The sequence below is a fragment of the Semicossyphus pulcher genome, unplaced genomic scaffold (genome assembly GCF_022749685.1).
Source record: "Semicossyphus pulcher isolate SPU_LCO1_2020_fin unplaced genomic scaffold, fSemPul1.0.p SCAF_7, whole genome shotgun sequence".
In the NCBI taxonomy this organism is placed as follows: Eukaryota; Metazoa; Chordata; class Actinopteri; order Labriformes; family Labridae; genus Semicossyphus; species Semicossyphus pulcher.
The window spans coordinates 7,357,680-7,375,440 of record NW_027211748.1 but is presented as its reverse complement, the minus strand read 5'-3'; the positions used below and the strand labels follow the sequence as shown (position 1 = coordinate 7,375,440).

Below are 17,761 nucleotides of genomic sequence, written 5' to 3'. Positions count from 1 at the left end.
ACCCCTCTTTAAAAAACTAAAACTATTGTTTTCATCATCATACGACGAGCCATCAGAGCGGCCCTCTGATTGGCTGAGCGTGTCCCATGCGTGTTGTGGTAAACAAAATCCTAGGTGCGTGTGCGTGCGTAGAAGTGGTAATGGAGGATAGTGATCTACTCACAGGGGGCTTAGTTAGCAAGCTGTCTTCCTTCTCTTCTGCTCAAAACTGCCGTTTCTGTTAAGTAATAGGTATATACAACGCAAGGGAACAACGTCTGAATAAAGCGAGAGCAGCTGGTAAGTACTTGCAAGTCGAGTTAGCCCACGTCCGTCCCATAATGTTAGCTTCTTAACTCACAATGCTAACTGAAGGCTAAGCTAGCCGGAACTGCTCATGTCGATGCTAGGTGTCGGTGTAGTCTATTTCCTGAAATAACTCTCACTGGGTAGGTGAAGATAGTTTCAGTGCTTGTGCTGGCTGCAAAACTTATCTCAAACATTTGTTTAACGGCGCTTCAAGAAATACGCTAGCTTTAATCTTAAAATTTATTAAGTTTTATGAGAAAGTTAAATCGCGCTCTGTTCAGGTCTGCTAACGGCACACTATTCGAATCTGGATATGGTGGTTTCTGTTATTCAGGAAATAGTCTCATCCCATAACAGTGCTAACGTGAACTCGCTAACTATCTTGGAATAATTATTGTTCACTTTCGACACCATGACAACAAGATGGCACGTTCACTCTCACTGGTAATTTGCACCGTCACGTTGGTTACCAGAACTAAGTGGGACTTTGATACCAGTCATAACATCTTTGCTAGTAGCTAGCTAATGCTATGCTAAGTGTCAACGCTTCTTCCTAGTACGAATTAGCTCATGCTCCTTTAGCAAGTTAGCAAATGAGCTAATGCTAGCTAACTGGGTTTCCACAGAGGGGCCGAATTAAAGAGACGCTTAAAGAGACGCGGGTTTAACCAATGAGAGGAGGTTATAGCTTTTCCCAGCCCTGTCACAGGCTCGCTTATCCCCCGCCACAATGGGAAAACACAACATACAAACACGTAACACACAACAGTGCGATATTAGTATACACCTTCAAGTAACGTTATGCCTTAGCTACTATTCACAAACGGCAATATTAAGAGTATAAATAGTAGAAATAATCAATTATTTATTGTGATTTTTTTTTTAATTCTAAAACGCAGGATCGAGTTGATTAAGTTGTCGGGTAGAAAGGGTAGAAAATTCATAGAATGCTTTCATTAAATTTTACACCATACTGAAAAGAAATGTCAGATCATGATAGCACTGTTTCTCCATTCTCAATCAACAGAAGCTGCTATTGAATTTTGGGATGGCGTCAGATGCGGTTTCCCAAAACCATGGTTCCAAGGGGATCATGACTTTTTATCCCACTGCTGAGGAATTCAAGAACTTCACCCGCTACATTGCCTATATAGAGTCCCAGGGAGCACATAAAGCGGGCCTTGCAAAAGTAAGTATTGATGGACTGCATGTGTTCACACAGGCCATACGTGCACACTTTTTTAGATTATTGGTGTTCATTTATTTGAAGCGTAAAATGTTGAATAAATGTAAAATTAAAATGATCCCTGACAAATTTCAAAAATTACAATGTTTTTTTTTTTTACCAAAATGATTGAACAAACAACAGGCAAAATTCCTCCATACGTTGCAAGCATGTTTACATTAGCTTGTCAGCAAAATGAATACAAACATACCCTTAAAGCTTTGTTGCAGAATCTTAATAACAAACTGTGTTTAGAAATCAGTAACTCACAGTCTTTCCTGTCTTCCCTTCTCTCAAGATTGTCCCACCAAAGGAATGGAAGCCGAGAAGCTCTTACGACGATATAGACGATTTGGTGATACCTGCACCCATTCAGCAGGTGGTGACAGGCCAGTCAGGCCTTTTTCAGCAATACAACATTCAGAAGAAAGCCATGACCGTCAGAGAGTTCAGAAAGATTGCCAACAGTGACAAGTGAGAATTAACACCTTTTTAAGCTTTCTGTTAAATATGTTATATCTACATTTTTACCCTGTAAAGTAATCTTTAAACTTATATATAGAGTGGGTGGTAGTTAACTATTTTGATTTCCCATTGTAGGTTCTGCAGTCCACATTATGATGACTTTGAGGAGCTGGAACGGAAATACTGGAAGAATGTGACATTTAATCCTCCCATATATGGGGCAGATGTTAACGGCAGTCTGTATGACAATGTGAGTTGACACTTGTTGCTGAAGTAAATATTTATCAGTACTGATAGGTTTACCTTTTGCTGTCTGTGTAGCCATTGAGCTGACACCCAAGGGATGCTGTAATTAACACTGGTCTTTATGGTGTGTAACACCACTTCAAGATTTGTTGATCTTTTGTTTTCTGTTGTACTTCTGTAGGACATCAAAGAATGGAATATTTGCCACCTGGACACCATTTTGGATACTGTTGAGCGTGAAAGCGGCATCACCATTGAGGGTGTTAATACACCTTACTTGTACTTTGGCATGTGGAAGACCACCTTTGCCTGGCACACTGAAGACATGGACCTCTACAGTATCAACTACTTGCACTTTGGAGAGCCCAAATCATGGTAAAGACACAAACTTTTTATTTAACTGTTAAACCTTTGATTTTTTGCAGGTTTTTGTATGATTGTGATATTGATCTAAAAATACACATTTTATAATACATGCATACATTTATTTTTATTTTTCCAGGTACTGTGTTCCTCCAGAGCATGGGAAAAGATTGGAACGTTTGGCTCAAGGTTAGACACCAGTGAAATATTTTCTGTAGGTGTTGAAGGTATAAAGCTATTAACCACCATAAACTCTTAACATCTATCTCTTGTCATCTTTTAGGGTTCTTTCCTGGTAGTTCCCAAAATTGTGAGGCCTTCTTGAGGCACAAGATGACTCTCCTCTCTCCCTCTATACTGAAGAAGTATGGCATCCCGTTCGATAAGGTATGAGAAGAGTATTTATTCCTCTGTGTTTCAAACAGAGCTTTTTTTTTACCTCAATACCCCAAACTCAAGCCAAATGTATAAATTGCAGTAAGTAATAATTTTTTTTACCTGTCCCTAAGATTACCCAAGAGGCCGGTGAGTTCATGGTAACCTTCCCCTATGCATATCATGCTGGTTTCAACCATGGTTACAACTGTGCAGAATCCACCAACTTTGCCACAGAGAGATGGATTGAGTACGGCAAGCAAGCAATTTTGGTGAGGAGCAGTGACAGCACAGAAAGCCTTCACTTGAATCATGCTATTAATAATGTAAACACGTATATTCATGTTATGATTTGGATCATGGTCTTTTTGTGCCTTTGCTTCCTGTAGTGTTCCTGCCGTAAAGACATGGTGAAGATTTCCATGGACGTATTTGTGAAGAAATTCCAGCCAGATCGGTATGAACAGTGGCTGGCAGGGCGAGACGTGGCACCTATTGATCACTCAAGGCCCACCCCGGAGGCAAAGGAGTTCCTGGGAGAGTCCTACAATGACATCACCAGCAACAGTAACAATCACTCGACGGAGAGCTGTGGGGAGGACGGAGAGAGGAAGAGGTGGGTCTTGTTTTTGTTTAAATGGTTTATGTTCTGAATAGTTTTGGCTCATGCAGAGGGTGATTAAGTACTCATGCTCACACTGTTTGGGTAAGCCGAAGCCCAAAAAGTATGAAGATGCGCCATATTTCAATCATTTTCAAGGGAATATTTTTTAAAAACCAGACATTTGCCTTCTGGCTGAGTTCTTTTTGTGCATGCCCTCCCTCTGTACATTAATACGCAGGGATATATGGTTGTCTTCTTCTTTGATTTTAATTGATTTTCGGCAAATTAGCTTGTAGGTGTATTGCTGCCATCTAAGGGACTGAAATGTACGTTTTTGGATACATGGGTTGTTGTGGGCTTCTGCTTGATTAAGAGCAAGCCAACTGTTACAAATTATTCCCCTTTCCCACCTAAATTTAGCACGTTGACACAGGTTTTTCCTTTTACTTATAAATGCAGATAGTCTCTGTTCCCATTGCCAGTGGAGTACACTGCTTTTGGTCTCTTTTCTGCTGCGTCACCGTCTGACGCCACAACGTCGAAACAGGGTTAGTAAACAGTTACGGTGGTTAGGTCTTTATTGTATCTATCACTCATTCAGTCGGTTTTCAAACTTGTTGCAGACAAATTTGTTACGATGTTTGAGCGCTGCTCGGACGGAGACGGGAGGAATTTGTAGCTGAGATGACGAGGAGTCGCAGAAGTTGCTGACGGAGCATAGCGTCACGCCGGAGAGGAGTAGGAGACACAGGTTTTGTGTTCCCATCAATGCCGATTGGAGCCAAGGCGATAATTACCTGGGTCTACTGCAGAGTCATTTGACCCGGGCCTGAATGCCAATTGGAACCTTTCCCATTAAGCAAAAAAGCCAGGTGTTAGTGGGTTTTTGGACCAGTGGTGAACGGCCAATGTCACTGAGGGGTGGTAGGGTGGTCCCAATCACCCGCTCTGCCGCCTTCACCACCCGTTGTAGGTCCTTCTTGTCCTCTGCTGTGCAGCAGTAGGCCAGGAGGCTTTCAGTGGTGGCCGGATCGAAGTTGATAAGCACATGTTGTGGGAGGAGAGCCTGCTTCCTTAGGAAGTTGAGTCTCTGCTGGGCCTTCCCCACCTGATGGGAGAAGTTTGTGGACCAAGTGAGGTCAGCTGTGATGTGAACTCCCAGGAACCTAAAACTGTCAACCCTCTCTAATTCCTCCCCATTTATCAGTGTTCAGTGTGCCTTGATTTCCTCAAGTCAATTATAATTTCTTTGTTGTGTTTAAGTCCAGGTTGTTATGGGAACAAGACTCTGCCAGATGTTGAACCTCCTCTTAGTCCATGAGCCACACCCCAGAATTTGGCCGTTGTGCCAGTTTGGAGGGACCATGTGTCATAGTGACTTTTATAAAGGTCTATGTCCCTAGTGTAAAATGTATGATAGCATTGCTATCATTCTATGTGCTATCACTCCTTTTTTCATCCCTCCATCATAACAATTTTTTCATGTTTTTCCGCCGTTTTTCACATAGTGCCAGTAAAAACGTTCGGTCGGTCGGTTGAAAGATAGTGGGTTGAAGGTCATCAGTTCTCGGCTGGTTCTAATAAGCTGCTCTGTTTCTCTGTTCGGTGAACCCTCAGCGCGACACAGAGGATAGAGACCAAAAGACACAGAGTGTGTCTGGATGTGCCTGACGAGGTTGTTCCCAAGGATGAAGATGACGAGGATGTGGAGCTGTATGGGAAGCGCCCCAGGCTTAGCCTTATACCTCCACGCACTGTGTCACAAGATGGAAAAAGAAATAAAGGTATAACCACCTTCCTACATTACTGTTTTCCGGTAGTAGTTAAGCCTTGAATTGTATTGTTGTTAAAATAAAATTTGTGAGTGTGTGCATTTTTCACCATCACATCTAAACTAATTCCTTTGCTTTAATTTACAGGCCCACCGAAGTTGGTCGTCACGCCAACCAAGCTCACTTTATTGGATCCATTCCACAGGAGCTTGACCCAAAGCAACGGTGATGTCAGCCGTCCCCCCCATTATACCAAGACTCGTGCCCCAGCAATCTCCTCTCTCTCCCAGCCCAGGAATGGACATCTGTCAGTTTCAGTGGCACCGTCATGGTCAGAAGTCGGTGCTGCACCTACCCGCAAAATGGGTGTAGCCAGCCTGCTCTTCCACAGGACTCTGAGTCCCAAAGATGCTCTTCAGGTGCACAGCTACACGCTGGAAAAGCAGCAGCAGCCGCACACACAGCTGCAGGTGCACAGCTATGCCAGAGAGCATCAACCACGTCATCTCCAGCACAAAACCTGCACACCATCGCACACAAAGGTTCAATCCTCGCCTCAGGCGCCAAGCTGTGAGAGGACGGAGCCTCGGCCAGAATCAAAGATGGTTCCTCCCAAAGCAGCACTGAACGGATCAGAAGCACAGAGTCTTGTGGAGCAGGACCAAAAGGAGGAGAAACCTAAAATGTCGATGCCTGTGGAGGTTAAGGTTGAAGAGAAGAAGCCTGAAGTTAATCCCATCAGCAAGTGTGCTTCCTCTCAGGCTCTAACACAACAACACAGAGAGATGAGCAAAGCAGAGACAAACGCCCCAAAGAACAACAAGCGAAAGGTCTGTTTATATTTGTTTGTGTTTACTTGCACTATTCTTCGCCTAACACTCATGCTAAAGATTCAGGAATATAATGTTAATCTATTAGTCATTGTCGGCTCTCTGTACACTGTGACGTATGCATGTTTGAGCACAGGTGTTCGTCTACGCTGCATGAATAGTTTTTCTAACCCCAATTTATCCAAAATATCTTGTAGCCATAAACTCCTGAACAAATATAAACTTGTTAAGTTTATATTTGCATTTCTTTGCTTCATTTTTATTTGTGCATGAAGTCACTAAAAGATCAGGACTCTTGGCAGCTCTGTACTGGTGCATTGTTTTCCTGCATGCTGTTTTCATTATGACTAATCTCACTAACAGAACAGTTCTCGGTAATCTCTCTGGTGGCAGTACAAACTTTATCAGACGTTATTCTAAAAGTCTGCCATGTGTGTTCAATGTTATTGATGCTGTTCAAACCACAGAGTTACCAATGCCCCCTTGCGGATAGTGGCATTGTCATCCTGAAAGACACCATTCCTGTCAGGCAGCCAATGCGTGATGAGATGAAGGTGATCGCTCACAATCATCACGTAAGTAGTTACTAGCTGTGACCAAATTCTTAAAGGGATCAGTGGACCCTTTGTGTATCTGGAAATGTTTGCATACCAGTACAGAGCCACCAATATGCCTGATAATTCATGATCACTTATTAGGGCTGCACAATATATGGTTTAACAGTCGCAGTTGTGATGTGCGCATGTGCAGTAGTCACATCGCAGGATGTGCAGTAGTGTCACCTGTCTGTAAACAAGCATGCAATGCTGCTGCTGTCACAGGTCATGTCGGGTGGACGAACGACGCTCCATTAATGTGAGGTGTCCTATTAGTCAGACTGCTCCTGTTATCAGCTGCACATCTTTCTGGTGCTGGTTAACGCTGTGACCACAGAAAAGGAGCGGAAGTGCCGCAGAGTGTTTAATTTTAGAGGCTACACCTGCAGCACACACGGCATGAGGTTGTGTGTGCCAGGAAGTAGGAGATGTGAGCTTTCTTTTCAAAAGGCTACTGTCACAGTGCTGATGACGCTGATTAAACATACATTTGAACACAACTGCAGCCCACACGTCTGTTTGTATTTGTTTTATAAAGAAATGTGTCACTCCTCCTCAACTCCCTCTACTTTTTCATGCTGATGTCAGTCTGAACCAAGTGTGGTGAAAGTAGGAAGTAGGAAGGGTTCAAAGTCCCAAATAATAAAAAGTATGATCGTTAATTTTTTATATGGACATGAAAACAACTGTTAATCTTGTATAATTACCTGTATATTTTAAAATCACAATGAATATCACATAACAAAAACTTTTACCAATATCGTGCAGCCCTATAACTAATGTTATGCTCATTGACAGTATAATGTGCTGAAGTTTTGTCTTGCTGTACTCTTGTTTCTCCAGCAGGTGTCAGAAGAGCAATCGTACTGCAAGTCAGTAGTGAAGAAACAGCAGCAGCAGGAACAGCTCCCCAAGCTGCCCCGTCATCACCCTCTAATCAGAGAGCTGCACAGTGACGATGGTACGCAGCTTTTTAGCTCATCTGCATACAAATGATACAAATATTAGGTGTTTTTTTTAGTTACCAAATGTTCTACTTTCAATTCCTTTTTTCTGATGAACTCACCACGGCTTACTTCTTTGAATCCTGACGCTTCCTCTTCCTCCTTTATTCTCCCCCATGTCTGTGTGTCTCTAGATTGGTACGTAGATGTGGAGGTGGAGCAGGAGGAGAAAGAGGAGTGGGCAAAGCCTCTGACCCAGCTGTGGCAGTGTCGGCCATATAACCCTCAGGCAGAGAGAGAGTACAACAAGAGCATGGGCCAGCAGACCCCCTACTGCTCCATCTGCCTGCTCTTCCACACTTACCACCAGGTGACAGCTGCAAGTTTTTACAGATGTTATGAATGTTATTTTTCCACGATCTGTTTATTTATCTTTTCGAAATAGAACTATAGCAATGCAGAAGTATTTGAACACTACAATAGTTGTAAAGCAAAAAAAGTAAAACGTAAGTTTATAAATATCAAAGCATATAATACATAATATACTAAAACATCAAGTAAATTAATGCTCTGTTTGCTGCCCATCAAAGCTCAACTCTGATGTAGCTAAAATACCTGATCAATCATTCAGGGACATTACTTAAATTATAGCTTTAATGCATTATCTATTGCAGAATAAAATGTTGCTTTTTTATTTAAATTGGGCTTTAAATTCACTAATAATAGAATACAATTGGATCCATCTGTTATATTTACATAAAACGTATATTCAATAATCTGCTAACAAGCCTCTGGACTCTTTTCTCTCCCTCAAGTCCGAGTCCAGCAGTGCCAGCTCATGTGTGACGTTGGTGAACCGTCCAGGGGGGCGCCAGTGGTCCAAGCCTCTCATCCCTGAAATGTGTTTTAACACTCAAACCAGCAAGTCGAACGACGGTGAGGGGCAGCTGTCCAACCCTCACGTGGCCGAGGACGGGACCAGCCGGCTGGTCAGCTGTGCTCAATGCTGCGTACGCGTACACACCAGTAAGACCCCTCTTTTTTGTGATGACTGGATGTCATTGGAAAACATCCACTGGTTGCAAATGTACAGTGAATGTTTAAGACTTAAAGAGGAAGGGAAATAAGAGCAGGGTGCAGAGTTCTACTTTTTAATTTAAAGAAGGCATGACATTGTTTTGACCACATGGTATTCGCTATCTATGATAACTTTACGAGAAAGGGAACCAGTTAATTTTAGACAACACGGCCTATCATGTGAAGCATGTGAGAAGTGAATGTGTGAGTCCTTTCTGTTCCTCTTCAGGTTGCTATGGCGTTTCTGGAGACGGAGCGGAACTAGACGATTGGCTGTGCGCCCGCTGTGAAGCTGATGCCGTCACAGAGGTTAGTTATAAGACTTAATTATTATTTCCAAACAAATAATTAAAACTGCTTATCATTAACAAAAAAAAAGTTGTTGTATCCCTTTGCTATGTCGCTCAGTATTATTGGGAACTGTTCAGTAACATCAATAAGTCTAGTGTCACTGATTATAATCAATAATAAGCTTACTGTCAGCAGCATGCAATGATATGAGATCATCTATAATAATCCAATGCAGGGAATTAAAGTCGGTTTCAGTTGTTGCAGCTAAAACAATAGTGGCATTGTGAGTATCATTGTAGGCTTTGTTTTTCTTCAGCTCTAGTTTGCCTTTTAAATCTATCCAACAAAAATAAACGTGCAAGTGCATCCTGTCAGGAGGCTAATGCAACCCCTAATGTTGTTCTTAATTTAATCTAAAAGCACAATATAAACCATTCTGTAACCCAGCAGCAGCACATAAAGTAGCCCTGTGCTCAGCTATAGTTAAATACAATGACACATGACACATGACAAATAAACTATGCTCTGCGTGCTGCTGCGTCCTTTGTTCAGAGACAGTGAGAGTGTTTCCTTCCTCGGTCTGTGTCTGTTTGAAGAATTTGTTTTTCTTAACCATGTTTGTAAAATGTTTCTTTAAATTTCCTCCGCTTTCAACATTCCTGTCTGCTCAGAACAATAGATTGTTGTTGGGGAAACCTTCTGGGAATGTGGCCCAGTTTGGGCACAAACACCTTTTGACCACAAGTGGGCAATGCTTTGCTTTAGACTTCAGTGAGACACTGCAATATTTTCACTTTTACTGCAAATGAATATCGACTTCAAATATCGGTTATCGACCTCCTTGACTACTAATAATCGGTATCGGCCCTGAAAAAACCATATCGGTCTATCTCTACTGAAGACATCTTATTATTCCATAAACATAGTATTTACATTAGATCATACAATGCCCCAGATTTCCTCCAATAGGTCCAGCTATTAACCAAGTTATAAACTGATTCAGAAATAAACTGGTGCTCAGGATTTCTTCATCAAATGATATTCTCCCTCATAGTCTGAGCAGATGTTTGCCTTCTGTATTGAGTGAATCACATTTATTTTATGGGTTTCCTTTTATATTCTTTTATTGTCCTAGGGCGTTATTTCTATAAACTGTGAAGCAAAGTTTGTTGATTAAACAGGAACTCTCGGTCTGTATTGCTGAACCTGCTGGCTCCTGTGTGTCTATAAATGCCACACTGCGGTTCACATATGCACAGTGCAGAACCTTAGGTTCAGGTTTTAAGCGAGATCATTGAGGCGTTTCAGACAGCTGCCACGCCAGGTGTGCAGTTGGTTACAAGGAGCAGCAGAGTTTTATATAGCTGATAGCGATCTGTGTGGTCTAGTCGAGAGATTGGGCAATCCCCATTATAGATTATACACAGCTTAACACCATAAACATCATGATTTAGATGTAATAAAGGTCAAGGAGTCAGTTGATATTATAAAGAATAACACATTGATGTGTGTTTGTTCCTCTAGGACTGCTGTCTGTGTTCACTGAGAGGCGGAGCTCTGCAGAGAGCCAACGACGACAAGTAAGTGATGTCAACAGCTTCACCAGGAGATGTTTTACAGACACAAGTTTTATCATTTATGTTTGGGAGTCATCTTAAATCTCAGCTTGTCCCTAATTTAGAACAGACATTTTCAGAAAGAAATCAAAGCACCTTTTTAAATGTACAATGAAAAGGATTTGGATTCATTAGACAGTCAGGGGTCAGGCTTGTGTTGAGGCCATTGAGCTGTTAGAGGCAGAGAGAAAGACGGTTTGAGTTCATAGGATCGGAAGTAAGATGGTTTTTGTTTGGACTTTTGAGTAGTTGTTGGAGTCCTCTGATATAAAATTCATTACATAGCACAAATTACTGAGGGAACTATGCTGTGTTTCATTTGAAACGGTGCTTTGTCTCACGTTGTTACATGGTTATGTTGCATGGTTATGGAGCAGAGTATCACTGCAGGGCAGACGGTGGTACTCGTGAGAATTTCTTTGTAAATGACTGTTGCTTTAATAAATTATTTGTTTAGGAAAGCAGCCTTTTGAGTACCTTTGCATGATCTATCGGTGGTTTAAAGGTGTCTTATGTTTCCAGATCAAATGTTCCAGGAAGTTGAAGTGAAATTTTTTTTGAGAAGGAAGTAGATTTTTAGAAAACCCTCTTTTCAGCTTTGCCCCATTTTCCTTCTCATTGAAAATATGATCCTGTTCTTTCCATGATAATGTCGTCATGGTTACGCTCATAAACCTGGGGAAAAAAAGGCCAGGAACGTACTGAAGAAGGATTTATGATGTTTACCAAACAGCCCAGGCATGGCGGCTCTGACTGGTTGGTACACTTCAGTCTATTGCTGCTGAAATCCATCTGGTGGGTCGAGCCCCTCAAGCTAAGTGCACTCTTTGAGTACACACAGACTCCCCAGTAGCAGTAGCTGTGTGTGCGGTTAACTGTGATCGTCAGTGTTGATATGACAGGAAATGCCGCTCTCTATCTTGAAGGCCTTATGGCGTAAGGGGATCTACTGTTTCGTCCTCTTCTTATTGTTGATAACAGAAACACAAACAGTGTTTGTCAGTATCAACTTCTACAAAAGTTTGTTTCTACAGGCTGCACTAAAGTGAACTTTATGTTGTTATTGTTGATATGTGATAGTATTATGGCTAAGGCCCCTTATTGTAAACACCGGCTACAACATAAACTGCCATTCAAAAGTAAAATAATGTTTTTTATATTATATTATTTCACTTTTTTCTGTTGTTTTGCATCAGCAGTGACTGTGGTGAAGATATGAGGTTTAAAATGACCAGTATTTAGCTTCAGAGATAGTCAACAACAACAACCCTTGACAAAAATGTCTCGCGCTCTTTTTAGTAGCTTTTAAGGGCTTTCAGCTGGATTTTATTACCTTCCTCAAGGGATGAAACGTAATCAAATAGCAGTGATAGTTAACTCCATGAGAACCGAGCAAGCTGCAGAGGGTTATAGAAATCGTAAGCAAGTGGGCACTGAGTTAAGATTAATTATTGATTCCAGGTTTGCTTCCTGTTATTGACCGCTCTGCCACCCCACTGCCGCTGTTCAGACTGATAAGACTCACTGTAGTCACAGCAGTTTTCTGTGCTTTCAGTCTAACTGAGGACTGAACACAAGCTTGTTTTAAAGGAATCCTTGTTGTGTTCTGGAGATGTGTCACTTCTTTGTGATTCTCTGAAATGTTCTGATTCTTTTCATTTGAAGAAATATGTATTTATTAGAATAAATTCAGTAAATATGTCATTCTAACAGGTGTGTAGTTCCAGTCCTAAATTGTACGCTTTGTTTTTCTGTTTAAAGAAGCGTGATATAAATGCGTGTTGTCCGGCGTTGCCCCCTGAACATTGAACTGTTTGGTCTGATTCGTCCTCATGTTTGCTGTTCACACAGGTGGGTTCATGTGCTGTGTGCCATCACTGTGCTGGAAGCTCGCTTTGTCAACATCACCGAGCGGTGCCCCATCGACCTCTCTGCCATCCCACTGCAACGCTTCAGACTGGTAAGACTCGCTGCAGTCACAGCAGTCTGTGGCAGAAGGGCTACTATATTGTATACACTGTGTGCATGTGGATCCTGTTGGCTCACCCTAAGGGTTACAAACGCACCCCCAGACCAGCGGGCCAGTGCTTTATCGAGCCCTGCTTATGTTGTCAGCGAGTCGCCTACTTCTGGAAGCAATGCAGGATTAAGTTCAACAGTTGGTCTTTGCTCCATTGTTGTGTGTCCTTATCTCAAAGGATCATGTGTTCACTACCTCTAAATCAGTACAAATGGTGTCATAAGTGTATTAAACTATCAAAAGGAAGTTGTATCATTTCCCTCCAGCGTGTTCCAGTTTGTGTCTGGGTCTGCCTGTGTTTACTCCCTTTGACAACTTCTTTTTCTTCCTCCCTCTCATACTCCCCACTTGGCTTATTTCCTTTCTTCCCTTTTCTCCCCCCTCTGCTTCCTTTACTTCAACCTGCCACTCGTAATTTTTCCTGTTGACCTCTATTCCCCCTCCGCGCCCCTGTCTCTGTCATTGTAGAAATGTGCGTACTGCAGGAAACGGATGAAGAGAGACGTAAAAGGCTGCTGTGTCCAGTGCTCCCACGGGCGCTGCTCCACTGCGTTTCACCCCACCTGCGCTCAGGCAGCCGGCGTCCTCATGCACCCAGACGACTGGCCCTTCATAGTTTACATCACCTGCCACAGACACAGGACGCCCAACATACCTGAGGTAAACAAGCGGGAACACAGTCAGGCGGAAAGTCCCAGGTCACACACTGTCTGCATTCACTGTCTTGTTAAGCTCTGTGTACATTTGGGGTGTTTTTTTGTGATACTTACTTTGAATATTTTATTCCACTGTTGCACTAATGTTTAAGCGAATGCCTTGTGTAAACACAGCTTAGTGAGGGTCAATTGCAGTTCCTCATTTCAGGAACGTTCCCTTTAGTAGAATCAGAGTTTAAGGGATTTCGGCAGCAGGAAGGTGGCATAATCAGCAGGCCCAAAATAGCTCAGTCAGACGCCAAGTAACACTAAGCCACGCATGAATCCTTTAGAGAGTTAATTAAAAAAACCTGATACCACAGACTTCTATAATTTTCCGGGGACCTGAAATAATATCACAGGGCTTTTTTGGACTTTGAAATATGGTTTCATTTCCTCTCGCTGCTCAGTTAATCTGAATTTTCTAGCTCTTTGTGTGAATCAGAATCTGGGTTTAGGTAGGTTTACACAAACGTCCCATTTGTCTGGGTTGTTCTGGTGCGTAACCCTAAACACAGAAATAGAATTTAATGAGAAATTAATTGTATGGGAGTTCTCTGTCGAGGAACTTGCATAGAATAAAATAAAGAACATGCACTCGCCGGCCACTTCATTAGGTACACCTGCACAATCTAATGCAGTTCAACACAACAGCACTGCCGTGGAGTCTGCTTTTATCAAGATGAGTTTTTGTTTTGTTGAGAGTCAGAAGTGTGTAAGTTCAATGATGTTTATTACTGAGGCCGTAGTTAAAGGTGCTGTTGTACTGAACTACATTATATTGAGATGTGTCTCTAATTTTTTGCCCTCCCTATTTACATAAATGAGGGGGCCAGAGTATTAGAAACGCCTCTGAATATAATGGCAGTCACATTTTAAGTTTCCATCCATTATCTACACCACTTATACTGTTTAAGCGTCGCGGGGGGCTGGAGCCTATCCCAGCTGTCAATGGGCAAAAGGCGTGGTACACCCTGGACTGATCACCAGTCAGTCACAGGCTGACACACAGAGACAGACGACCTTTCACGCTCACATTCACACCTACGGGCTATTTAGAGCCACCAATGAACCTAACGAGCATGTCTTTGGACTGTGGGAGGAAGCCGGAGTACCTGGAGGGAACATGCCAACGCCACACAGAAAGGTCCACTATGTCCGAACCGGGATTTGAACTAGGAACCTTCTCGCTATGAGGCGACAGCGCTAACCTATGAACCTGTCTTGGTGCTTAGGTCTCTCTGTGTTACTGCTGATTATTGACACAGAGGATATTCATGATAACAGCATCATCAGCCTTGCATCTCAGCTTTCAGCTCCTCTTTTGCGACAAAGTAATAGTTGGAAAACTTCTCTGAGCTCAAACTACCACAGGGACTCTAACTTTTGTCCGTGTTCATGCTGCTGTGATTCTCTAATTGGGGGAGACAGACATCTGTTTGGTCCTGTCGAGAAATATGCAGCGACACCATTATGCAAGAGGAACTTGCTTTGGGGCATTCTCCTCTGCTGTTGTGGTATTGAGCTATGTGATGACAAGTCTGGGCTTGTTTGTGTAAAGCCTCACTTGTTACACTCCAGTGCTTTTTTTTTTACCACGAAGAAGAACAGTGTAAACATTACAGACAAAATATTGTTTCAGTCACAAGAGTTGATTAATCCCGACTGCTTGTTTCTCTACACGCTTTGTGCTCTACCAAACACTTAACCTTGATGTTCTATTTATGGCTGTGGTGTGATAAGCTCTTAAGAGTAATGCTCCGTGTCTCTCTCCCAGCGCAACACGGCGTCCATGCGAGAGCTGACTGCGGGGCAGAGGGTGATCTGTAAACACAAAAACGGCCGTTACTACCACAGCGAGGTGACGGAGCTGACCACAGCCATCTTCTACGAGGTCGTGTTCGACGACGGGTCCTACAGCGACAACCTCTTCCCAGAGGACATCGAGGTGAATACATTTTGCTTCCAATCATTAGAAAGTTCAAAAGAAGTGAAGGGATGAAGGTGTAGAAAAGCACACAGATGAACTCAGTGAGAGCTAAAAATCAGATAATAAGTGAAGTCTCCTTATCTAACGTGTATCCTGACCTCTTCATTCTTTCAGAGCCGAGACTGTATCCGGCTCGGTCCACCTTGCGAAGGCGATGCCGTTCAAGTGCGGTGGACGGATGGGTTGATATATGGAGCCAAGTTTGTAGCGTCACACTCCATCCCTATGTACCTGGTAAACCTCCCTTTATCTGTCTCTCTCTCTCTGTCTCTCTGGCACTCACATGCAAACCACATCAGAGGACGCTGGTCGTTCGCCGTAACCTCAACATTTCGGAGGTCTGTGAGGTTAAAAGTAAAAAATGTTGGGACTCGTTAAAGATAGACGAGCTAACTCATCAATAACTGATCTCCTGAAGTGAAGAGCTTTCATGTAGTCGGCCTAATTACACAGTTTCTCCTCTAATTATGTTCTGTGATCGGTTAAAGAGGGAAGATGATTTGAGTTAATATTGTCGTGTTTACTTACTAATTACGTGTGTGTGTTTTAGGTGGAGTTTGAGGATGGATCGCAAATCTCTGTTAAACGTGAAGACATCTACACTTTAGACGAGAATCTGCCCAAACGAGTCAAGTCACGCATGGTAACCTTTAATCCTGTTTTATCTGAAGCTCTCTGAACCTTGAATGCTGAGAATAAGAGTCGCTAGGGTGTTGTTTGTTTGATAGCAGAAGCAGAGCAATCGCTGATTTCTAATCCCCACGTTGTGTTTGGTCCTCAGTCGGTGGCGTCGGACATGCGTTTCGAGCTCTTCACACAGAACGAAGTCAAGCAGACCTCGAAAAGACAACGGGTCATCAACTCCCGCTACAGAGAGGACTACATCGAGCCCGTCGTTTACCGAGCCATCATGGAGTGACGTCCATTCCTCTCTTCCTTCTTGCTTTCCACCTCTCCCTCTTTGCCAAAAACTCACCCACAACCACAGAGACGTGCAGCGCCGGGTCTTCCTTTTCTTGGTCTGGCTTCTCTGTTTCTGATAGGAATGACCAACACCAACCTCCCCTCCTCCTCCTCCTTCTTCTACGGCCTGTCAGGCTACATATTTATAAACTACGGCTGGGACTTTAAAAGACTTGTGTGCTTTGAATAACAATATTCTTAGTCCATTTCTCATCATATTCAGTGGATTTTCTTCCGCCATTGCATTTCTTTTTTGTTTCTCAGGAAGAAGCCATCGGTGAATTATCAAATCTGGACAGGTTGGGCTATCTAACTGCAGCGCGACGTTTTTTTCTTTACCGCCATCATAACGCAGCTGTTAAGTAAACACAACTTACACATCAAGCTATGGACAGTTTCTCTTCTTTAGTGATATTTCTGCTCTGAAATATTAGTTGCTTTTCATAATTTATCATAAATATTTTGCAGTGAGGAAAATAGTGCGTAGGACTGAGGTTTTATAAGGAAGCATTATCTTTGGTCTGTTTGATTCATGAAGTCAAACAAAGGCAGGACTGTCAACTTTGAGCCAATCAGCTGTTAATAATTTGACTCATCCATTTGATTAATCAAGAGCTGTGTTGAGTTTTACCCCAAAGAAATGAAATTACGTCCCGGTCACTTTCTGACACGTCTTCAGATTGTACTCGACTTTGTGTGCGTCTACTGTGAAGAAAGAACAAACTCAACACGTCGAAGAGGCCGGAGCCTTATGTGTCACAGGGCCAGGCATCCTTTGGTTTCCCCAAAGCTTAAACGTTCTCATCACTCTTGTAATTAATGTTATTATTACACTTTATTTATGCGACCGATTGAGTTTGAAAGCAAAGCTATTTTTGTCATGTCCTTTTCACGATCTGTAGAAAACCTCAGATGTATTTATATTTATTATATTGAAAGGTTTTCAGACATCCTGTTTAAAGCTCCAGGCTCGCCTTCCTGTTTTGGATTGGAGGGTGTGAATGCCAGTCTGGTCGAGTCCCTCTCTAAGCAAAAAGCACTTATTGTTCCCTTTCTGGGACATTTAGATATTTTTGTGTGTTCCTGATGAAAGTTAGCTCTAGAGATGAACATTGTAACCAGGTTATAGTTTGATCCAAAATAAAAAAAAGTGGTAAGAGGATCATGAGTTGTGAAGGCTTTCTTTAACCTTTGAATGTGCTTAAAAATGTGTAGATTATAAAGAGTATCTGCATTTCTAGGAGGACCTGGTGTGTCGTCACCTATTGGCTCTGTCTAATTCAGGGGTCTCCAACCCTGCTCCTGGTGAGCTACCTTCCTGCATGTTTTAGGTTTCTCTGTACTCTAACACACCTGGATTGAGTGATCAGCTCGTTATCAACCAACTGAATCATCTCAGAG

The 17,761-nt window shown here is 42.5% G+C and overlaps 1 protein-coding gene across 3 annotated transcripts; it reads left to right on the top strand.

Moving 5' to 3' along the window:
- The first annotated feature begins 156 nt into the window (after window positions 1-156).
- kdm4ab (lysine (K)-specific demethylase 4A, genome duplicate b) lies at window positions 157-17,522 on the top strand. Of its 3 annotated transcripts, none has more exons than XM_069684856.1 (23): window positions 157-279; window positions 1,316-1,477; window positions 1,812-1,987; window positions 2,114-2,228; window positions 2,406-2,599; window positions 2,727-2,776; window positions 2,871-2,974; window positions 3,097-3,234; window positions 3,352-3,578; window positions 5,184-5,350; window positions 5,486-6,168; window positions 6,636-6,743; window positions 7,611-7,725; window positions 7,903-8,078; window positions 8,524-8,734; window positions 9,015-9,094; window positions 10,601-10,656; window positions 12,544-12,652; window positions 13,181-13,372; window positions 15,185-15,355; window positions 15,512-15,631; window positions 15,948-16,040; window positions 16,179-17,522. In XM_069684856.1, the coding sequence occupies exons 2-23, from the start codon at window positions 1,337-1,339 to the stop codon at window positions 16,314-16,316; spliced, it is 3,564 nt and encodes a 1,187-aa protein (XP_069540957.1). In that variant the 5' UTR covers window positions 157-279; window positions 1,316-1,336; the 3' UTR covers window positions 16,317-17,522. The 3 variants fall into 3 exon arrangements, with proteins under 3 accessions (XP_069540957.1, XP_069540956.1, XP_069540958.1); XM_069684855.1 differs by having other exon boundaries at window positions 7,608-7,725; XM_069684857.1 differs by lacking the exon at window positions 6,636-6,743 and having other exon boundaries at window positions 7,608-7,725.
- The last annotated feature ends 239 nt before the right edge of the window (window positions 17,523-17,761 follow it).